Below are 23,384 nucleotides of genomic sequence, written 5' to 3'. Positions count from 1 at the left end.
CGCCAACGGTCACCGAGTCGCTCACCTGCATATTGAGCGGATTCTTCTATTTGGAGTTGGATCGAATCCGGACTGAATTCTGGATCAGACCTTGTCCGACGCAGTAGAGGGATCACCCAGAGAAAGAACCATCGTGAGATGACATTAAAGGAATGGCCGCCTTTGATAAGGACAGGCGTATCGTACAATGAAGAAGAGGAGGAAGATTCATTTTGCTGAGTAGGATAGCGTCTTTGTCGTTGTGATCGCCTTGAATGTGTAGAGCGTTTTTTAGAGAAGGGCATTCTCGGAAGGTTACTTCTTAGAAGAGATGAATTAAGGTATATAGGAAATACAAGTGGGTGATAGATTATGATGTGTTGAGCACAGGCAAGGTAACTCAGTGAGGCCAATTAACCTCTTGGATACCGCACAGTGGAAAGCCGAGGATAGAAAAGGATAGAGAAAGGAGAAAGAGATAGTGAGGTGGGGTAGAGGGGCCCGATCTTTTGTTAGTAAAACAGACACCTCTACAAGGCCAATGAAGAAGTGCGATCAAGTCGAAAAAGAAGCCAAGTTGAATCAAGTAGAAATAGTGAACAAAATTGATCAGAACAAAGCAAAGTTCATTCGGGAGAGAAAGTTGATCGAGTAAGTGAAGGAAGGAAGAATTGGAATGATTCAAGATGAAGGTGAAAAGTATATAATAATTAAGAAAAAGATGATGGAGGATACAAAGTAGAGAAATAGAAAGAGAGAAAGAGAGGTGAGAGCAATGAACATGTTATTTTAGTTTGACAACTAAAACCCAACGTTTTTTTTTAAAAAAAAGAAACTTCAAGATGGGATATTCATGTCATGTCATGTCAAATCTCAATTTAGTCCAGGTGGACACGGATATACTTTATTCACTCGTATCATAAATTGTCTTGACAGAAAGAGTTGATTATTTGATTCTTCTCCTTGCTTGTGTGTATAGAAATAATGTATAATGATGTGTAATAATTCATGTTTGCAGACTTTTAAAGGACATGTCTCAACCACGCAGTTTCGCGTAGTTCATATCCACAATGGATTTGTTCCTGTTCGATTGTTTGATTGCTTTGATTGACATGAGAGGGAAAGACCACATGTCATCCAATAAACTAGTAACAATCGGGGATAGTAAACGTTTTTTTAGTTTACTTTTATTTCAACGCTCGACGCGTCCTTTTGTCTGGGAAACAGTCTCTTACCCTTTTCTTTTTTTTTTAAACCAATTTATCAGATTCCTCTCTTGCTTCGCCCTTCTCACCTCCTCCATGCCACCAAAACGAGCAAAGACTGTGAACGGAGCAGTTACGACTACCAAGGTAAATGAAGCTAAAAAACTAAGCAGTAATCGATTAGATTGTAATCACCTCACATTCTATAACTTTTTTTTTTTTTTTTTTTAGCGCATCAAGGGCAACCCAAGCTCACCCAGTGACTCTGATTCTGAAGTAGCGAGTAAGTTTACGATGAAATGAATAACTCAAAAGTAAAAAAAAAAAAAAAAAAAAAAAAAACAAAGCTGATCTCATCTTATTCATTCTATTTAGCAAAAGAACAAAAGAAGACAACAGATTTATGGACCTTACCCAAACAGAATGGACTGGACCAGGAAGACGAACTTGTGATTCCTAAACGATATAGGACTCAAAAACAACAACCTATGCCTAAAAAGAAAGCCTCAGCTTTGTCTTCAACAACTAAAGCTACATCTATAACGACAACTACAGCAGCAGCAACACCAAAGTTTCAGGACTCCTATACCAAACCGCAACAACAGCCACAAGCAACATCTGTCTTGAGAAACGCAAAGTCTATCAGCTCTTTAGAAAATCAAGAAAACCAAATTTTAACAACAAATAGTGCTGAGAAAACCATTGCAAAACCAAAAGACAATGGAGTAGGAAAGATACCCATCAAAACTGGATTGTCCATGTCGTATGAACAGGTAATAAATACTTTTTCTTTTTTTTTTAGAAAAAAAAAAAAAACAAGGATCGGTGTGATCCATGCAGTTAGTTGTAATCCATAATGGACTATCTCTGATAAAATTCTTTCTTTTGTACAAAAAAAAAAGCTTGAAGCTGCTTATCATGAGCTCAATACAAAGTACAAACGTCTGAAACAACTCAAGGAAACCGATGCAGAAAAGAATTTGGAAGATTATCGTGCAAAACTCGAGGAAGCAAACTGTAGTGCTGAGAACTATCGTACCCGGATTGAACCACAGCTGGAGTGTACGTCTATAATTAATACGGAGAAAGCCCTCTCTCTATGACGACCAACGTTTTTACTTACTTCAGCCAAATGTTTTATGTATTAATATACTTCATAGCTGCACTCAGGACGCAGGAAAAATTACGCGACAACAACGAGGTGCTGAATGCAAAAGGTATAGATATATTGATCAGAAGTATTTTTTAACAAAATAATCTAGCTGCTCAGTATCTTCATTTTAACTTTGATACCGTTTGCATACTATTATTATACTGGCACTATGCTTTTAGTCCGCACTCTTCAACGTCAGCTTCGGGAATATGAGGAAAAAATTAGACAACGTGAGTTAGAGGACAAGGCCAAAGCCAAAACAGCATCTTTAGAATCAATACTTGCTAGCCCTGAAGTGACTCCAACGTCTACTGGTGTTATGAGCACGATCAAGATGTACGAAAATCTGAGTGGCCTTAAGGTCATCCCACAAGACATATACCCTCTCTCATCATCTAGAAATACACTACCGAAAGTGTGGGATTGTGAGCATTCTGGGCCTCACGGAAGTATGTGTTTTCAGAAAGGGGTATCTCTTCAATGTGATGGCTTTTTTTTTTTTTTTTTTTTTTTTTTTTTTCCTGACATCATTTATTTTCTTCTTTCTTTTGCTTTAGCTTTATGCTTCACTTTGACCTACGACTATGAAAAGAAATGTGTATCGTATGAACCACATCTCGATGCAACGAGAGATGAAAAGTTGATGCAAGTTCTCCCTGAATATCTTACGACAGACATTGAGTTTGATCAAGAGTTCGAGAGCAAGTTCTTTTGGAGGATATTAAACTTCAATCATGAAGACTCCAAAGTCTAAAAAAAAAAAAAAAAAAAAAAAAAAAACTACCAGGTTGATAAAACAGATATCCTTGTGTGTCTCCCGTAGTTTATTAACAAATACCTTTTGTAGCAGTAATTACAGATCTATCATACCATCTACATGTATTAAATGCCAAAAAATATCGTTCTCTCATTGCAACAATAACTGCTTGTTTTCATGTAAGCAGATATTGTTGATCACCTTTTGTGACTGAAGGTAGCCATTTTTTTCTCCTCACCCTACTCATTACCATAATTGTGAAGGCCAAGAACCTGATTTTATCTTTGGAGCACCAGAATTCAAGGCAGCCTCTAGTCAAGTACACCATTTTCAGGATCTCACAGTAAAGGCAGCTCTCAGAGACAGGAAGCTTTAGAGAAAGGGCATCATCAAAAGCATCGATACAGTGTCTATAGTGAATGTGATTCTGCGCGTATCATTTCATTCAGGCCTTGGAAGTAAGGTCTCTGACTAGAGACCAATAGACAGCATATCATAAAAAAGATTTAAAAACTAAAAAAAAAAAAAAAAAAAAAAAAAAAATTAGCCTTGAGAGTGGTTACTTGTGGCTGATCTAACACGTCAATCAGTGCTGAAGCCGCTTATCATAGATGATAGAAACGGTCCCGAAGACACTAGATGGTGTGAACAAAGGGCTTTTTTTTTTTTTTTTTTTTAGTTAATAATTAAAAAATAAAGACTTGTTTGGAAATTTTATCCAGTGGAAAAGAGGGGCTTCATCAAAAGACAGAGGAGCAAAGTCTAGTACAAATATCTAATATGCAATGCCTTTTTGATTTCATAAAAGTCATTATAATTAGGAACAAGAAACGAGGCTCAAAAGGCTCGGGCAATGTAGTTCTTTATAATGACATTTTGGAGCAACTGAGCACGTTTTTTTTTTGCTTTCGAACTAGAGTGACCCTGTTAAAATGAGAATGGGTGTACGGTATACCGTAGATTTCGTCCACTGCACACAGATCACTTGGACCTTAAACAAAAAAATCGAATGGTCATGTACGACTACAACTAAACGTGTGCGGCGCTTCAAAAAAAAAAAAAAAAAAAAAAAAATCCCTCTGCAAGATTTGATCATGCAAACGCCACCTCCTTCATATCGTCATTGTCATATTCACATGCATTAATACATGAATATTCTTCACCGTCAAAAAAGCAGGGGATGTGTCCGAGTCCATTTAGCTCGATAGACTAAGAAAGAGGGAAGAAGTGGATCAGGTATCAGCAGCAAAGTAGCTCAAAAAACATGATGCTGATGAAGCAGCAGGACTAGAGAATAAAAAGGATTTGAACGCAGAGGACGGGTTCACAAGGGAATGACGACAGATCTCATGGCTAAAGCCAGTCTGAAGTGTTCAAAAATGACACGTGGAACTTTACAAACAACAAAGGATTCAACAAGAGTGCACATTTAGCCAAGGGATAAAAAAGAGGTTATATGTTTATACAAGGTAGCCATCATTAAGAGAAACCTGCAGAACTTCCTTCTGCATGTTGCATCGCCAATCGCCAAAGGAGAGGATAAAAAAAACAAAAAAATAAAAATCTAGATTGTTCGTTGACAGCCTTCGATTTACAAGTGACGAAAGAAGTGTTCGTAGAGGAGCGAAAGACCAAAACCGCAGTTTACACTTGTTGACGACCTGAAATGACCTCGGACTTTTAAAAAAAAAACGCACACCGATCACTGATAGACGCACAACGGCTATTTGGAGGTCTGCCCTTTTTATCTATTGGCTTTTTTTTTTTTTTGGTTCCTTTCCTATCTCTCTGACTTTGGTAATTTGACCGTTAATGATTGGATCTGTCTTCTTTTCAACAGCCCTGCAATGCTCGTCATTATGTCTTGTCTTTTTCTGTTACTCTATGCGGCGCAATAAAGACAATGAGTAGGCCAGGCGAAGGAGGGAGGATGAATGGTTTAATACAATCTTTACTATCTTTCACTTGATCTATTATTGTTCAATGTGTATACATGCAGTGTAGCAGATGCATTTTCACTATCTGCTTGTGCATATTCAATAAGTGGCAGTTGAGAAGTCATGATGCTTACTGAAAAAAGAACTTTAACATGAATTAGGGTATGATTAAGGAAAACCCCTCATTTCATTATATGCTAATAAAGTACTGATGTGAAAATAGAGTTCTACCAGTTTGTATTCGACGAAGAGAAATGGTCAAAAAAAAAAAAAAAAAAAAAAATCCCTCATCCCCATCACTAACCATCCCATGAGCACAAATAAATAAAAATATAAAAAAAAAAAAAAAAAAAAAAAAAAAGATAGGAAGGTTGTAATGGATCAGTTTTTTATTTTTCTGCAGTGGAAATTGGATGTAAGATTTCTTGATACGTATGAGGTCTATTGACATTGAGGCAAAGACCAGAGACCAGAGAGCGGAGCAACGCACAGAAAAAAAAAAAAAATTAAATATGGCCTATATTTACCACAAAAAGAAATAGAGAAAGCAGGGCCTTACCTGAGTGTAACTATATTCAGCATATACACCAAAGAAATAACATTTACCATTCAACTTTAAAAGAAAAAAGCGCAAAATAGACATGTAACTAGGATGTGTTTTATTTTTCTGGCACTGCACTGCGACACCGAATTTGAATAAATAGCCCACACCCCAATCACTCGCATCCTCATCATCGCTTATCTTCTCTCTCCTTCTCTCTCGTTCTTCTTTTTCATGTCACCCTAACGCTCTTTCTTTCCTCACACACTTTACGAACCATTCAACTCTTCCCTCTCTCTCTCTCTCCCTCTCATCTCTTCTCTTCTCCTTTCTCCCTCTCTTTTCCTCTTGTGCTTGGTGTCTTGATCTTTTGTTCCTTTTAAGTTGACTCAAATAACAACCAACTACTGCCTTCAATAATCCACAAAAAATCAGATATGGCTTCAAACGATGCCAACACCTCTTCTACTCAAGAGGCTAAACTCGAGTTTAGTGAACCCCTGAAAATGACTAGGACCAGAACTCAGCCTGTAAAAAACAATACCCAGATGCCCGCTGCTACTCCATCATCTCACAAAGACAAGAGTAAGCAAGGAGCTAAAAAAGAAAAGTCTTTGGATATTGTAAGTTTCTTTTTAAAAAATAACAAACCCTCTCCTCTTCTAAGAAAAAAAAAAAAAAAAAAAAAAAAAAAAGACAGAGAGATGCCAACCATAGCATCCCTTTCATGATACTGCTTCATCACTTCAACGGTATCATGCTTTACAATACTGATTTTGGAGGCTGAATTACTGGTTAAAACGATGACTACAATTTTGACATGAGACGAAAATGATAAAAGAGGAAACGTCGCGCCTCCCATCTTCCCAATGTCCAAGCCCTCGAACTCCACCTATTCTTTTATTTTTGCTCTTTTTATTTTTATTTGTTATTGTGAGCTTAATATATTTTTGGATGATGGACTGTATGGACAGTTTACGCGTTTTCTGTCTTCTATTCTACATTATGTTTATGGGCTGCTCGCTCTGCTCTCCTCCTGCTTTGATAGAAAAATAAGAAAAAAACTAACTCTTCCTTTTCAAACATTCTTGTTCAATCCAATCGAAATTAAAATAGACAGAGCACTTGTTCTCCATAGAGGATATTGCAGCCCGTTACAGCGTCAGTGTCGATGCACAAAAGCCAGCTAACAGCAAGGGCCTGGACTCATCGGTGGCTGCTCAACGTTTAATCGAAAATGGACCTAATCGGTTGTCTCCTCCGAAACAGATCTCACCCTTCATGAAGTTTATGCATTGCTTGACTTCTCTCTTCAACTTGCTTTTGATCCTTGCTGGTATCCTCAATTATATCCTTCTTGCAGTTGACCCGAAGAATAACAAAGTGAACGTAAGTTTATGAGTGATTTTTTTTTTTTTTCCTGCTTTCAATACTCCCAAGGACCCAACGTCAATTGTCCTTGAGCGATTTTTTTTTCTCCTTTCATTTCCTTTGCTTGTTTGTTTGTTTGTTTTTTGAGTTATTTTTCTTTCCTCTGTCATTGTTTACAACCGAAGCTTTTTGCTTTTTTGTCCAGTTGATCCTCAGTTGCCCTTCTTGGACTCTGAAACCACACATGGATTAAATTTCTTTTTGTGTTCTTTCTCAGCCCTGTCGAATCAGAAGGGTCAAACTCTAATATCATGCTCTTTTTTTTTCTTCCTTCTCTAGACTTATTTGGGTGCCATTTTGATCATTGTCGCCTTCATCAATGCTGCTATCGAGTTCTATCAGGCTCAAAAGTCTGCTCAAGTCTTACAGTCATTCTTAGATCTCATGCCTCAAAAATCATTTGTGGTCCGTGATGGGAAATCAATCCAAGTCCCTGCATCGGACCTCGTATTGGGTGATATCGTCTTTGCACGAATGGGTGATAAAATCCCTGCTGATATCATGATCATCGGCTGCACAGACATGAAGGTCGACAACTCATCCTTGACCGGAGAAACTGATCCTCAAGACCGTAGTCCTATTAACGATCAGAAGAATCCTCTGGAAGCTCGTAATTTGGCCTTTAACGGCTCTTTGGTGGTCAATGGTGAAGGCTATGGAATGGTCATCAGGACAGGTGATAACACTGTGCTCGGTCAGATTGCTGGGTTGACTTCTGGAGAGGATTCTGGAAAATCACCTTTAACTCGTGAAATTGATGACTTTGTCAAGATTATTGCCTCAATTGCCATCACGACCGCTATTGTCTTCTTCCTCATCGGATATTTCGCTGTTTACCGCAGCCAAGGAAGCTCCGGTATCTCCAGTACTCTCAACTTTGCTATCGGTGTCTTTGTGGCCTGGGTTCCTGAAGGTCTTCCTGCCACCGTCACCATGTTGCTTACTATTGCAGCAAAACGTATGGCCACACAAAACGTCTTGGTCAAGGATTTGACAGGAGTAGAGACTTTGGGCGCTATCACTTTGCTCGCCACTGACAAAACTGGAACACTGACTCGCAATCAGATGACTGTCACCAATATCTGGTCTTCTCTTAATATGTACTCTGCTTTCCGCAGTGCCGCCAGCGCTGGAAAACCCTTCGATGCAAGCTCGCCCGGTATTCCTGAAGTCCTTGCGATTGCCTCCCTCTGCTCTCGTGCAAAGTTTGATCGTACCGATGTCCCCATCTCTGAGCGTCAGGTCTTGGGTGATGCTACCGAATCTGGCTTGACTCGTTTCGCTTCGGCCAACATTTCCAACTTTGATGACTTGAACGATCTCTATCCCAAGGTCTTTGAGGTCCCCTTCAACTCTGAAAACAAATGGGCAATGACTATCCACCACAAAGAGCACACCAATGGCAAATTCACGCTTTTGATGAAGGGAGCCCCTGAGCGTATCCTGCGTCTCTGCAGCACCATCTTGATTAACGGAGAGGCAGTGCCTTTGACAGAGGAGCACTCGAAGGCCTATGATGAAATGTATGCACTTATGGCCTCGAAAGGTCATCGTGTCCTTGCCTTTGCTCAGCTGTTGCTGCCCCGTAACCAATACCCCGATGATATTGTCTTTGAGAAGGAGAAGAAGAACTATCCTACCACTGGTCTTTGTTTTGTCGGCCTAGTCTCTCTAGAGGACCCTCCTAAGCATGGTGTTCGTGAAGCTATCGGTCGCTGCCGTTCTGCTGGTATTCGTGTAATGATGGTGACAGGTGATCATCCCTTGACAGCTGAAGCAATTGGACGCAAGATTAATTTGGTTTTATCGGACACAAAAGAGATGGTGGCCAAGAGCCGCGGCTGCTCGATCGATGAAGTCGGCGATGATGAGTACAACGCCATTGTGATCCATGGAGAACAAATTGACTCGTTGACACCTCAGGACTGGGACTTGATCTTCTCTAAGCCAGAAATCATCTTTGCTCGTACATCGCCCAAGCACAAGTTGCAGATTGTGAAGCATGCTCAGTCCATGGGACACATTGTCGGCGTCACCGGTGATGGTGTCAACGATTCGCCTGCTTTGAAGAAGGCGGATTTGGGCATTGCAATGAACATCTCTGGATCCGACGTCTCCAAGGAAGCTGCTGCTATGATTTTGTTGGATGATAACTTTGCATCCACTGTCCGTGGTATTGAGGAAGGCCGATTGATCTTTACAAATTTGAAAAAGTCAATTCAGTACACCATCTCTCACTCGATGCCCGAGGTTGTTCCCAACTTGCTCTATGTCATTGCTTCGATTCCCTTGCCTATCTCGGCCATGTTGATCTTGGTCATCGACCTTGGATTCGAACTGTTGGTTTCACTCACCTTTGCCTGGGACAAGCCAGAGACAAGCACTGGTCTGATGAAGCTGCCTCCTCGTAAGCCTGTCACGCCCGCATCGGTTGAACGTCGCCGCCGTCTAGCCACCCGTGCTCTCCCCCCCGTCGTCGATGCAGAGTCTGGTGAAGAGATCAAACCTTCATTCATGGCCCGTTTCAAGCACGACTTTAAGGCCATGTTCACCTCCGTCTACTGGCGTGAGAAGTTTGAGAGCACTGAAGACGAAGTCTTGGTCGACGCTGGACTTCTCTCCTGGGCTTATCTTGAGATCGGTATCATTGAGACCATCGGTGCCTTGGTCACCTTCTTTGTGGTTTTCTACAAGGAAGGTAATATCACTCCTGCACAAGCTGTCCAGATGCAAAAGGAGAATCTATTCTCGGCCGAATCTCCCGAATTTAATCGTAATCTGCTGGCTCAAGCACAATCGAGTTTCTACTTAAGTATCATGATCATGCAGTTGTTCAACCGATTTGCATGCATGTGCCGTTACCGATTGCCCTTTGGAAAGTACATGTTCACGAACGCCCGATCATTCTTGGGTATCATTGCTGGTGTCGCTCTTGGATTCTTTATCGTCTACACCCCTGGAGTTGAGACCGTGTTTGGAACGTCCAGAGACACAAAGTTTGTCTATTTATTGATCCCTCTGGCCTTTGGTGTCTTCATCATCTTTTACTCGACCATGCGTACACTTCTCCTTAGGAAGTTCAAGCCCACAGCCTTGAATGAGGAGATCATTGGTTTGAACATGGTCCCAACCATGAAGACCATGTTTAGCAGAACCTTCAGCAGGACAAAGTCGATCCCCGCTAACAGGAATTAGAAAAGTTTACTCCCTTATCATTTTACATCTGTATTGTATATCATGCTTTATTTTATTCAAACCTCCAACCAATAATAATTAATAAACAAAGTTTTCCATTAAAATCATTTTCTATACACAGCTTAATTACAAGTACAAAAAAAAAAAAAAAAAATTTACAAAAATCAAAAAAGGTGACACTAAAAGAGATTAAGTCCTGTTGTATGAAAATCCACCTGTAATAGTCGAAGCTGAGGAAGATGAGGATGTGGATGAGGATGAGGATGAGGATGAGGAGGATGAGGATGGTCCAGTAAAGTTAGAGGATGTTGTTGTAACCTGTGGCAACGACGTTCTTCGAGCCAATGGGATCGGTATAGCCGATCTCGAAATTGTCCATGAGGATGCTGGAGAAGCCTGTTTACGTCCTGTTTGGATACCCGATACCCCTGATATGGAAATGGGTCGTGTGTTTGTCATCCTACCACTAGGGCTGGGGATAGAACTAAAAGATGCTGAAAAGTTGGCAGCTCTCCTTGCTGCGGTTGTTGCTGAGGAAGAAATGGAAGATGGGGTCGATGATCTTTTCGCCTTAGAATCCCCTACATCACTGCTATCCTCGCTGGTATTATTATATGTTGATGATTTCCCTGTAGTGCTGCTGCTGTTACTGGCGATGGAAATGAAAGAGGATCGCGTCTTTGCATCCTTGTTAAGCATGTTAGAGCTGTTGGATATTGGAGACTTTGCATTTGTCTTTGTAATCACATTGGAAAGATCTGCAGAACTCGTGGCGGATAAGAGATATTTAAGACCTAAGATGCCCTGAGAACCCATGACAGCACGTCGTGCTCCAGGCGACGAGGTGGGTGATGAAAACGAGGCGCTTACATTTTCAACCCCAACCTTGGAAACTGAACCCTGATCAGGCCCTGAAGGGGCAAAACCAACGGTTGCACCGGATTTCGTGGTACTGTCGCCCGTTTTTGATGATGACATCAAAGCATTCATACTCGAAGCCGAAGTCGATGCTCTTTGGTTTGCAAGAGTCATCATGCTGAGGGTCCTCCCAATATCTCGGAGTGAAGAAGATGTGCTCTGAATGGGACTTAGCACAGTTGTGATACCAACAGCACTAGTGCCCTTACTCCATGAAGGCTTATTCGGCAGAACATTTTGTAAAATATTATTTTCCTCCAGCCGCTGATGTAGCTCAGCAGATAATGAGGATCTTTGAGGGGGCGATTGAACCGATTCATGCTCATCACTGCTAACATCATTCTCAAATGTTGTTCGGTTTTCAATCGCTGCAAGTTCGCTAGCAAGAGATGACGTCGCTTGCTCTGCTCTGAGCTCCTGATCTAGTGGTATTCCATATCCATGGTATTCAAGGTCTTCATCCATTTTTCGAGACAGTCCTGTTAGTCCTCGGTCTAGCGTTAGGGAGGTATCAGCCAGTTCCTGTTTCAACCCACGAGAGGCAGCTGATAATCTATGGTCCAGATTCAAGGATGTTTTAGCTTCATTATGGCCGAGCTCCATGCCAAGTGAGTTGCCTTGAGCTGTATTCAAAGATAAATCATCAAACATTGGATCAAGCTCTTTTGCAGTCTTCGAATCCCTATCGCTATGATAAGAAGTATCGGAGTTCTGAGCAGTGGCAGAAAGCTGCCGTGGGATCCTTGGTCTAGAGGCTGCAAACCCCAGCATATGATGTTCGGGATCCTCTCCTGTTTGGTTATCCCAGATCGCTGCTTGTGGGCCTCGCGTGGACCATGCGCCTCGCCCTTCTAAATCCGATTCAATGCGCAGAGTATGGATCGTCTCCTGAGCCTCCTCCAGTAATTGGGCATACTCTCTCGTGTTTGTCATCATTTCCATGACTTTGCCCTCACATTTCAGCTGACGCGTCTCGAGCTCCTCCAGTGTCATGCGCATTGTGTCGCTATCAGAGAAGACCTAGTTCGCGGGATCGAGACAGGAGTGATGTTGGAGAAGGAAAGATAAGGGGTCCCCATTGTTAACTGGTCTGTAGTAGCTTTTTTTTTTTTTTTTTTTTTTTTTTTCTTCGTTCAAACATACCTTGCCAAGATCAGATTGAATCATTTTAACCGCTTGAGTTGTAGTAGAGTGAGTCTGTTTCTGCTTTTGCAACGCGTTATCGAGCTGAATTTGTAGGTTCACATTCAATTCCTGAGTGGATGCCAGTTCCTGCTCAACCTCTCCTAGCCGCCGTGCATATGAATTGACTTTGTTCTTTGCATCAAACATCTCAGAACTGATCTCGGCCATATGTTCCGACAATTCATCCAGCTCCTTACGAAATGCCTTCAGCTCTTGTCGGCACGTATCCAATTCTCGTTGTAAGAAACGATTGTGTCCTGTCAGTTCCTTAACTTCATGTTCAGAGTTGGCGAGCTGATATTGTAACTCTTGCGAGAGACTTGCTTTGGATTGAAGGACATGATTTTCATCTTGCAATGACTGGATCTACAATCATATCAAATAAAAACAAAAAACAGAAAGAAAAAGAGTAGAACTGAGCATGAAAGTGAAAAAAAAAAAAAAAAAAAAGGCTGTTCTCGTGTTGTCATAATAAAATGAATCAGTACCTGTGCACCCATTTCTTGTTCTTGACGTTGTATCTTTTGATGCAAATCCAATCCCAAACGAGCAGCTAGATCTAAATTAGAGGCAAGCCCGATTCGTTCCTGCTCCTTTTGGATCAATAGTTGCTTCAAGATATCTGCGTCAGTAATTTGATGGATCTGAGATAGCAGATCGTCTTCGTATTCCTGCTCGATATCATCGAACTCCTTGCCTAAGGAAGAAAGCAAATAAAATAATAAAAAGATCATGTATAGTTCAGAGCTCATGTTCTATTTTATTATCTTTTGTGATACCCCTTTATTCATGCTAGGGAATAATGATCAGATGATTCGGCTGACAATGTCGTCTGAAGTCATCTTCCTTGGGATCCTCCCTCTTCTCTTTCTTCCCCCTTTTTTTATTTCTACGAACGATGATGAACTCGGTCGACATTTAATACCCTTACCCATGTTCCGCCTTATTGAGCCGTCGTTATCCTGATTAATGTAAATGTCGTCGGCCGATTGAATGTATGGAGGTGGGATATTGCTCTAATAAAAAAAAATAAAAAAAAAAAAGGCGAAAGGGGTTAAGAAATAAGGAACGCAAGGCCAAGAAAAGTAAGAAGAAAAAAAAACTTTGATGATTGGATGCAATGATAGAGAATGTGTGACTGCAGTAAGATGGGGGGATCTTGTGAAAAAAGTCTTTGTCGCACAAACAGGACAATCGTTCTTCAAAAAAAAAAAAAAAAAAAAAAAAAAACCGCTATTTCCGGTCATATCTCTTCTTTGCTCCGAAAGAGAGAGAAAACACGGCTTTGTTGTTGAAGAGAAAAAAAAAAGAAACATCAACTTTCAAGTGCAAACACACATTAGCAGCTTTAGATATTTCGACGTGTGCATTTGACGAAGGAAGCAAACTGCCCTGATCCATGCAAAAACTAAGAAATGAGGGAAGGGAAAGGAAAAGGAAAAAGGGAAAAGGGAAAAGGAAAATGGGAAAAGGGAAAAGGAAAATGGGAGGAAAAGAAGGGAATAGGGAATAGGAAAAAGAGGGAAAGGGATTATATTAAAGTGATACTTTTCGTTGCATGAATGAAGATCCGATCCAATTTGGTATTCTATACCTCGTATGAGTGGTTTTGGTTATGAGTGAGATGTGCTGGCTTGAGCATGCTTTATCAGCAGAATGTATGATGTGTGATATATGATATACTATGGTATGGTATGGGTATGGTATGATATGGAGAAGATAGAATATCTAGTAAAAAGAAGATAGAGAGAAGAAAGAGGAGAGAGAGAGGAAAGAGAGAGAAAAGAGTGATTGACTGACTGACTGACTGGCTGACTGACTGAAGGAATGGATGCAAAAGGAATCAGGAACCAAGAGAATTGAGATGATGTCTGTTTGTTTATGATTTTGTCAATGGCAGTGAAGAGAAATGGAAAGACAAATGTGAGAATGCGAGAAAAAAGAAACGCGTCAGAAAAAAGAGAGAGAGAAAGGAAAAGAGAGGAGGAACATGTCACAATGCATGCATTCATGTTAACCTTTGTTGTCCATATCTGTGTTTGTGTGTATTTGCACCACATTCAAATGATTTTACCACTACACTCACCTGGCTTTTTGACTTGCACCTCTCTTCAGCTCATCTCCAAATGCTCTTGGCTCAATTGGCTCAAAAAAATGTATGAGGTAAGCCATCAACACTTGAAAACACATGTCCATTAGACGCGTCTTCTGTTATCCAATGTCCCGGGCTCTGCTACCAATGCGTTACACATTTGCAGTATATTATAGCAATGCTTTTTTTAATATTATTATTATTATTATAATCTTTAATAACTAAACTTCTTTTATCTTCTTTTTCCTAGTCTTTTGCCTGCTAGTCTTCTTTGGCATGCTTTCTTCTTGTACCATCAGTTCCTGCACTGTCAAAAGGCCATCGTAAAACTGGGCTACACGTTCATGTGCCTGAACCGATCGCCTGCTGAAGTTTAACACTTGTAATCCAGCAAGCGATGTCGCACGCGATAGGGCCACATAAGCCTGCCCAACTTCAAAGATCTTGCCCATATCAACCTTCACTCGCTCCATAGTCTGGCCTTGAGATTTGTGGATACCTTTTTTTTTTTAAAAAAAAAAAAAAAAAAAAAAAAGCAATAATAATGAACCATAGATTAGTTATCAGTAAGACTAAAACCTTGGCCAATTCCAACTTAATTGCGGCTATAAAAAAAATAAAAAATAAAAAGGAGAAAAAGAAGAAAAATAAAGGAAAATAAATCAAGTAAAATAAGCATTCAATTCATGTACTTACTCATAGCCCACGACAAGATCAAGGGGATCTGGATTCGAGAGGCAATGACCTCGCCATTGGGCAGTTCCATTCTCCACTCCTCTGGCCTAATCACCAAATCATCTTCTTCGCCCTGGAAGCGAACCACAGGAAAATGACTCTTATTCCATTGGCCAGTCTCGTCATCATATAACATATCCTCCTCGAAACCCACAATTAAACCCATTGATCCATTAACTAGAGTCGGTGTCAGGTTCTTGATCAACATAACCTGTGCATTCTCCTTCAGCAGCAGCTTCGAAGAGGCTATGCATGCCCTATCCATAACTGCTTTCAGTGGACCATCATCCTTTGGCTCATAAACATATACAGGCCCAGGTAAACTAGACAAGTATCGATGATTTGCCTCGTCCACCTGCCGTCTCAACGCAAACAGCTCTGTCGCTCTGATGCCGTCATCTGGATAATTGGGTGTCCGCTCTAATTGCTTAAAGATATCACAAGTCTCCTTGGATAGTTTTCCATGTCGCATCTCTGTCAGCATATTGATAAATACTGGATCACGCTGACGGAACACCTCTGTAAGCTGCAATGTCCTTTCAATACATGTATTCCAAGTCTTGGCATCAAAACAAAGTTTTAGCTGTGCTTCTGTATTTATGGCCTGCCCAGAATCATCTTGCACAGGCGCTGCGCCAACGTTAAAATAGTTTTCATTATATCCTATAAATTCGCTCTCATAGGGATCAAACTCAAGTCCATTGTCGTCATCAGGTTTCGAGGCCCGTTTGATAATAGTAGTGGTGGAGCTTGATCCTCTAATACTAGGGATAAGCGTCTTTGACCTTGTACTAGTTGGTGACGGGTCGAGTGAAAAGGTTTCCTTAACAACTGGAGGTAATTGGAAAAAGTCACCAGTAATGATCAACTGCAGCAGCAAAAGTAGAAAACGCGAACAAATAAGCACCTCATAGCTACTGCTTGTAACAATTAAGAGATACAATGCAACAAGCTCAATTATACCTGAATCCCTCCAAATGGCTTATCGCTCTTCTTCATCTTCCTTGCAACCTCTTCCAATTTGTCAAATAAGTCTCCGTCAATCATTGATACTAAACCATAAAAAGGAGCGTCAGGCTGTCAAATATTTTTTTTTCCTTTTTTTTTTCTTAAATCTCTTTATCATACATTTACAGCAATTTGAGAATTTAAAGAGACTAAGAAAGATCTTTCATTTACCTTCATCAATGATCAGCACTTTAACTTTCCTCCATCGTGCACGTGCTCTCCTATTTCCCTCCAACTTGCTCAACAACTGTTTTACTGTACCGGTCCCAAGCCCAACGCCCGCAAATGAATGCAATGTACAGCCTCCAACATTACATGCCGCAATACCTGTTGATGCTGTCACGGCCACTTGTCCCGGTTTATAGACTTCCTTGAGCTCTTCAATCAGCTGGCGGAGCAAAACCGATTTTCCTGTCCCTGCAGATCCCGTGAAGAAGACTGATTTCTTTTTGTTGATCACTTGATCCAAGAGAAACCGCTGTTCTCGAGACAGTTCCAGCGGCGCCTGCGCCATAATGGAACTGTTCAAATCAGTGCTGTCCAAGATTGACGGAAATGATGAAGTAGATGATGAGGCCATTAAAGTTGGCGTGAGTTTCTGGAGTGTGGCCGCAGCAGCAGCAGAGGAGTATCTTTGAGAACAACCATCATTATTAACGATCCATCTCCCTCCTCTTCTTCTTCCTTCTCTTTGGTGTTCAAGCGTCTGACTAGAGGCCAAAGGTATTGATGCCCAGCTCAGTCTTTGCCTTTGGCGATCCTTATAGACGCTGCTAATCGCAATGTGTCTGCTTTGCTGCAATTTTATACTTTGACAATATATTGGTTGAAGCAGGCTCTTGCTCCTGACTAACGGCTGCTGTTGCTGTTGCATGTTTTTACTTGCCAACACATGCAACCTGTGGGCTTTGTAATGTAGACATTGCATTCGTCCTTGGACATTCCCTCGAGCGAGAATGAGCGGTTGTCTGAAAAGACTCTCCATTATTGAAGGAACAGAGGTATAAAAAAAAAAAAAAAAGACTAAAGTTCAAGCAACAAAAGGAAATAATATTTATTGCAAAATAAATAACAAGGCCAGTCACTCCCTGACGCGTCAAGATGCAGCAAAATTGAGAGCATTGGCAGCACCTGCAAGAGCAAAGACAGTCCATGCGAGACAATATCCAATTTCGCGTATCCCTGATACGGCCTCTCCCACGATTCCTAATTGTCTCATAACGTCATTGAAATAGCTCCATCGGAAGAGTTGTGATACTGCTAACCCAACAAACAACGTGTGCAGTCCAATACGTGTAAAACCTGTCAACTCAAGTAATACGAGAAATATCATCGTCATGGGCGCCACGGAGGTAAAAGCCTTCAAAACTGCTTCAAAGGAGTTGTTATAATGATAATTTTGATGCTCATCTTGATGTAGGCTGCTGCTGCTACTTCTGCTGCTGTCATGATGGCCTGTATTACCATCAAAAGACCAAACAATGGTAACAAACGTCTAAGGCAGTTAGATATTTAGTATGAAAAAGATTTAAAAAAAAAAAAAAAAAAAAAAGTTTGGGCTTACGATAACTATGCTTTCCATGCTTGCTACTTTGGTCTTCAGCTAACTCAGAATCAGAACCATGGCTGCGGTTGTGGCTATGATGAAGCTCACGTGTAGTCAGCTTGACACCACCATGAGTAGCGCTCTCGGCACAACACTTGCGACGTAACCAGATCTGACGAACTAAGAATAACAAGTATAGTGCTGTCACAGCACCGTACATCGAGCTAGGCTCATGATTACCACTTGATGATGTAGTGGTGCCGCTGTAACTTCCAAACAAGGTGTTCCTGGTGCCACTCAGCAGCTGCATGTACGAATCATGGACCTTGGTCAGTGAGGAGACTGGAGTGGTAGTACCCCACATAGCGCCGAGTGAAGCTGTAGCACGATCATACCCCTCCGAGGCTTTATCCTTGACTTCACCCAACTTACGGCTGGCATCTTTGCGCAAGCCCTCTCCAGACTGAGAAGCCTTCGCAGCAGCTGATGAGACTGATTTAGAAGCATGATAAGAAATGGATGAGCCTGATTGTCTAACAACCTTGGCTGCAGCTTCCAACTTGGCCTTAAGCTGAGCAGTTCCTTTGTTGAAAGTCTCGATCGCGGCATCATATGAATTCTTGCGCGCAGTCTTCATTTTAGCCTCGGTCTCTTTGAGTGCGTTGGAGAATGAGGACGCCGCATCATGGATGGCTTTTTGAACCTTGGCCTTATCTGCGCTTGCATCGCGCTTAGCGTTCTCGAGAGCCTCTTCGATATTGGAGCGTGCAGCGCTGGCAGACGTTTGCAGTTCGGTTAAAAATGCTGTGTAAGCATCTGTACGAGACTTCTTTACACCCTGAACTGCATCCTTGAACACACGGTCGTATTGATCTTTCAGATCGCCTGTACTATCAACCACAGCATTCCACTGTGAGGTCAGCCATGATTCCGTCTGCTCCTCGTAATACTTGGCCTCATCCAACTTGGCTTTGATCTTGTCAACCAATGAATCTAAATCCCCTACAGCCCCAAGCTCATTGCGAGAGATACGATCTAGAGCGCTCTGATAGTAATCCTTGACAGACTTCATATCGTATGATGTAGACGAAGATACATCCTTGGCTTTTTGCCCAGCCTGGTAAAAAAGGCTCTCAAGGATGCTTTGGACCTTATCCGAAGAGACATGCTTTTTGGGCAACGCCTTGAGCATATTATTGTCATATTTGTGATTGCTAGGACGCTCCCAGATCTCGCGGCAGTCCCAGCCAGAGTCGGCAGCGGGGTTCTGGCGTGAGAACCAATATTGGGAGCTAGGGCTGCAAGCATACTTGGGTGGGTTGGATGCCAAGGAATCGACCGCGGCCTTGAATTTTTCCCAATTCTTGTGAACTACATCTCCCACTTTGTCTCCCAAATGATGCTTCTCGCTCACTTCTATTTGAGTGGAATCCGATTGCTGGAACCAATGGGTACGTGCCTTCTCGAGAGCCTCCTCATGAATTCTCTCAGCTTTCGCCAATGCGTCACGATAATTTTGTTCTGCGGCCTCATATGCCTCGCGGGCCTCTTTCTTGTAGCCAAAAATTGCCCACTTTGCCTCTTTGGAAGTTGCATCACGAGCCTCTCTTGCCTTAGTCACGGCTTCCTTGGCAGCCTCTTCTGCATCCTGGGTGAGAGACTTCCAGTAATCATAGGCGCGACGCATCACACTATTAGCCTCAAAATGAGGAGGATGATGTGCCTGCTTCTCCTCTTCTTCCACATTTTCGTCGGAGTACTCGGTAGTATGGAAAGGGAACCAATAATCTTGAAGAGTCTTTTTCATGCCATCGACAACACTGTGCGACCCATGATGACCTTGGCTATCGTATTCATTGTCCGAAATAGTCTCCTTGTCCTCAGAGATTATGGTGGTCGTATGGACAATGGTGGTAGTTTTATCGCTCTTGAATGCGCGAGTAGTAATAGATTGTTCTTTCATGGCTATTATTAAAAGAATAAATAAAAAAAAAAAACTTTTTTAAAAATCGGTTGAACGATTGGTCTGGTTTTGGTGAGCCTATAGCCTTCGTTAGAGGCAAACTTGAAGTTGAGATGAATTTAAAAAAAAAAAAAAAATCTGAGTCGTAATAAAGAAAAGAGAAAAAGAAAAGACAACTCCATGTCAAAAAGCCCAATACTATTACAGAATACGAATAGAATACAACTGAAACCATAAGAAAAAAAAAATAGTCGTTACTAGCACAGTTTGGAATGTGGCGTTGTAGAACCAAATGCTCGATATCATAAACCAATGCGAATATCTGTTATGAAACGTGTACTCTTCGACAATTAAACAATCGAGTGAGGGATTCTTTTGGGACATTCCTTTTCTACTTCAAAGCAACAGACGAGATCGCAAAGGAAATAAATTTATCGCACCGAAACATAGGCAATCATAGTCGATTACTCCATATGTTTCTAAACTTAGGGTTTATGAGAAGGGAATCCAATGTGCTGACTCTGACTCGAAAAATCCATGCGCCATGCAATATGCAAGGTGAAATAAGCAACTGAAGTCATTGTTCCTGGGACCAAGCACGTAATTAAACAAATTTTGGTGTTTCCTCCTTTACTCTATGATGCAGTTCACCTCTTATTGTTCACTTTGGGCAAAAACGCAAAAAAAAAAAAAAAAAAAAAAAAAGCTCATGCATTCTCCTGCCAATTAGAAGAGCATTATCCAGTAATGGTAACAGAGGAAACGATATTGGCGAGAATAAATAAACGCTGTTCTCAGACAGATCAGACAGGGGCAAAAAAAAAAAAAAAAAAACAAAAAGTAAGGTTAATGTTACGATTGGTGCCTCCAAAGGAACAAAAGAACAATGTCAAAAACGTATCATAGTGACGACATTGAAGGCCATTTCTTTTCTGTTTTCTCCTCTTAACTGTTAAGGAACAGAGCCTCCATTGGTTCAAATACTTTCGTTGGACAAAAAATAAAAATGAGGCGTCGCGTCACTGTCCACGGATGAATGCGTCTTAACAACTGAAACAGTGTTGATGTGTTCCTGGACTTGACCTGATTTGTATAAAACTAACTGATAGTTTTCTTATCCTAATTTTTTTTTTTTATTCCCCAATTTCAACGCAACAACCAACGATCATCACATCTAATACCATTAACTCTACACAACACATAACAGGCATATTTCTCTCACGCGTACCGAAAAGAAAATAAATAGAAACATGCCTGGAAAACATGAGAACGTTACAATGTTCCAGTTCTTTGAGTGGTACACTCCTGCAGGTTAGACCTTTAATGCTCATCAAACAAAAAAAAGCCCTGCAGATTTACTAGAAACTGGTCTAAATCAAAATTCTACATGCATGTACTTTTTTAAAAAAAAAAAAAAAAAAAAAAAAAAAAAAAAGATCAAAAGCACTGGATCCGTCTCAAGGAACAAGCTAGCTTGCTGAGCACTCTTGGTCTCACTGCCGTTTGGGTTCCACCACCCACCAAGGGCAGGTAGGATGGATTTATTATTACAATCGATTCCTCTATTGAAAGAACAAATGCTCTATTCAAAGGCAAATGTTAAAATACTCTTATTGTTATTATTATTATTATTTTTTCCATAAAAAAGTTCTGCTGAAGATGTAGGCTATGGTGTCTATGACCTCTGGGATATGGGTGAATTCGATCAAAAGGGCACAATTGCGACCAAGTATGGAACCAAAGACGAGCTCAAGGCCGCAATTGATGAATGTAGAAACTATGGTATCCGGGTCTACTTTGATGCTGTCCTCAACCACAAGGCCGCAGGAGATGAGACCGAGGTCTTCAAGGCTGTTGCGGTTGCTGAAGATGATCGCACTCAAGAGATCGAAGCACCTCACAATATTACAGCCTGGACCAAATTCATTTTCCCAGGCCGTAAAGGCAAATACTCCGACTTTGTCTGGGGCCACCAACACTTTTCGGGTACCGATTGGGATGCCAAGGAGGAGCGTTCTGTAAGTGGTTTTAAGAAAAAGAAAAAAGAGAAAAGTTATTAATTAATCCTATTAGTGTTTTAGTTTAAGTTTCATTCACTAATTTTTTTTTATTTTTATCAAGGCCGTCTTTAAAATCAAAGGAAAAAACAAAAGCTTCGCCGAAGATGTCGATGGTGAAAACGGCAATTTTGATTATTTGATGTGCTGTAACATCGATTATAAACACCCGGATGTTGTTGCTGAAACTAAACGCTGGGCATTATGGTATGTTTTTGTCACATTAATTACATTTCGACAAGAAAAAGAAAAAGAAAAAAAAAAAAAAAAAGCTCTACTCTAGGTCCGACTAACATCTTTTTTATAGGTGTGTAAATGAGTTTGGTATCGATGGATTCAGAATTGATGCCCTCAAGCATATCAGCGCGGGATTCATCGCTCATCTCTTAGACTATGTTAGGAAAGAGACCAACAACCCAGACTTCTTCGCTGTTGGGTATGTTTATATTTTTATAATTATTTTTGCTACAATTGCTGTTGTTTGCAATCGATTTCACCCTTGTTCTTAATCAATCTTTTTTTTTTTTTTTTTTCTTTTTTTTTTTGAATGAATGAATGACAACAATCATAGAGAGTACTGGAAGGAAGATGTCAATGATTTGAGGTCGCACTTAGAAACTAACGACAACATCCATCTATTCGATGTCCCACTGCACTACAATTTTGTTCGTGCAGCAAGTGAAGGTCCTTCATTCGACATGAGAACGATCTTTGACGGCTCCTTGGTTCAGTCAATCCCTCAGGCTGCCGTCACCTTTATTGATAATCACGACACTCAGCCCCATCAAGCACTGGAAAGCTGGGTCGAGCCTTGGTTCAAGCCTCTTGCTGCTGCTGTATGTTTTTTTTTTTTTTTTTTTTTTTTTTTTTGCAGCTTCTTTTACCCTTTTGTGTTTGCGATTGATTATTTTATTTTGTTATTCTTAAAATAGCTCATCTACCTTCGTTTCGATGGATTCCCCTGCCTCTTCTATGGAGACTTTTACGGCATCGAGGCCAAGTCCTCAGAGGGGTCTCATACTGCTATTCCAGGCCGTAAAGAAATGTTCTCGCGCATGCTCTTGGCACGTAAAGAGTTTGCATATGGTGATCAGAACGACTACTTGGATCATCCCAACTGCATCGGTTGGGTCCGTCATGGCGATAGGTACCATCCCAGAGGGTTGGCCGTCGTCATGTCCAACTCGAATGCCAAGGGTTATAAGAAGATGAACGTTGGTAGCCATCGAGCCGGTCAGGTTTGGGTTGATATGATGGGATATTGGAAAGATCCTGTCACGATCAAAGAGGATGGTTGGGCCAAGTTCTATTGCCATTCCGGTAGTGTCAGTCTGTGGGTTCAGAAGGAAGAAGACAAATCTTGGATTACCGTGGAAGAGTCCAGCCCTGAAGATCAAGAAAGACACGCTCGCGAAGAGGATTATGCTCGTGAGCATGCTAATGATGAAAGCGACGAAGAGGATGAGTTTGAGGCACCTCATCCTGATCTTCCTAAGCCATTGGATACCTGGGATCATCTCTTGGAGGATGACCAGCCTCGGCGTTAAGCAACTTTAAAAAAAGCTTGCTTTCCTATACCCCTCTTCTACAGTCAACTTTAATCAACTTTAGATTTTTGCAATAAAACAGTAAAAGCAAGCATCTTTGTCATAAGAAGTGCAAAAACATTGATGATGGTATCA

The 23,384-nt window shown here is 41.1% G+C and overlaps 5 protein-coding genes across 5 annotated transcripts; 3 read left to right on the top strand and 2 right to left on the bottom strand.

Moving 5' to 3' along the window:
* Positions 1–1,195: 1,195 nt before the first annotated feature.
* On the top strand, positions 1,196–3,091 carry BCR41DRAFT_390828 (hypothetical protein; the record flags this gene model as incomplete). The annotated part of the gene is made up of 7 exons (XM_022028284.1): positions 1,196–1,331; positions 1,416–1,467; positions 1,560–1,957; positions 2,087–2,246; positions 2,345–2,401; positions 2,517–2,786; positions 2,895–3,091. Exons 1-7 carry the CDS (start codon positions 1,281–1,283, stop codon positions 3,089–3,091), a joined length of 1,185 nt encoding a protein of 394 aa, XP_021875372.1. The 5' UTR covers positions 1,196–1,280.
* Positions 3,092–5,572: 2,481 nt separating this feature from the next.
* On the top strand, positions 5,573–10,319 carry BCR41DRAFT_365216 (hypothetical protein). Its single transcript, XM_022026125.1, has 3 exons — positions 5,573–6,195; positions 6,689–6,961; positions 7,283–10,319. The coding sequence occupies exons 1-3, from the start codon at positions 6,010–6,012 to the stop codon at positions 10,196–10,198; spliced, it is 3,375 nt and encodes a 1,124-aa protein (XP_021875371.1). The 5' UTR covers positions 5,573–6,009; the 3' UTR covers positions 10,199–10,319.
* A 1,664-nt stretch (positions 10,320–11,983) lies between these two features.
* Positions 11,984–12,538, bottom strand: BCR41DRAFT_288740 (hypothetical protein; the record flags this gene model as incomplete). Its single annotated transcript, XM_022020314.1, has 2 exons — positions 11,984–12,136; positions 12,260–12,538. Coding segments are annotated over 2 exons (432 nt in total), but the record flags the coding sequence as incomplete, so codon positions are not given.
* Positions 12,539–17,211: 4,673 nt separating this feature from the next.
* On the bottom strand, positions 17,212–19,758 carry BCR41DRAFT_390825 (hypothetical protein). Its single transcript, XM_022028283.1, has 2 exons — positions 17,701–19,758; positions 17,212–17,591 (listed from the first exon to the last, which is right to left on the bottom strand). Exons 1-2 carry the CDS (start codon positions 19,643–19,645, stop codon positions 17,233–17,235), a joined length of 2,304 nt encoding a protein of 767 aa, XP_021875369.1. The 5' UTR covers positions 19,646–19,758; the 3' UTR covers positions 17,212–17,232.
* Positions 19,759–20,772: 1,014 nt separating this feature from the next.
* On the top strand, positions 20,773–23,362 carry BCR41DRAFT_365210 (glycoside hydrolase superfamily). Its single transcript, XM_022026124.1, has 7 exons — positions 20,773–20,956; positions 21,082–21,175; positions 21,294–21,663; positions 21,767–21,909; positions 22,010–22,138; positions 22,274–22,538; positions 22,635–23,362. Exons 1-7 carry the CDS (start codon positions 20,896–20,898, stop codon positions 23,247–23,249), a joined length of 1,677 nt encoding a protein of 558 aa, XP_021875368.1. The 5' UTR covers positions 20,773–20,895; the 3' UTR covers positions 23,250–23,362.
* The last annotated feature ends 22 nt before the right edge of the window (positions 23,363–23,384 follow it).

Source organism: Lobosporangium transversale, assembly GCF_002105155.1.
Source record: "Lobosporangium transversale strain NRRL 3116 chromosome Unknown BCR41scaffold_84, whole genome shotgun sequence".
Classification (NCBI taxonomy): Eukaryota; Fungi; Mortierellomycota; class Mortierellomycetes; order Mortierellales; family Mortierellaceae; genus Lobosporangium; species Lobosporangium transversale.
The sequence above is the reverse complement of the archived record's forward strand: the minus strand, read 5'-3'. Positions and strand labels throughout refer to the sequence as shown.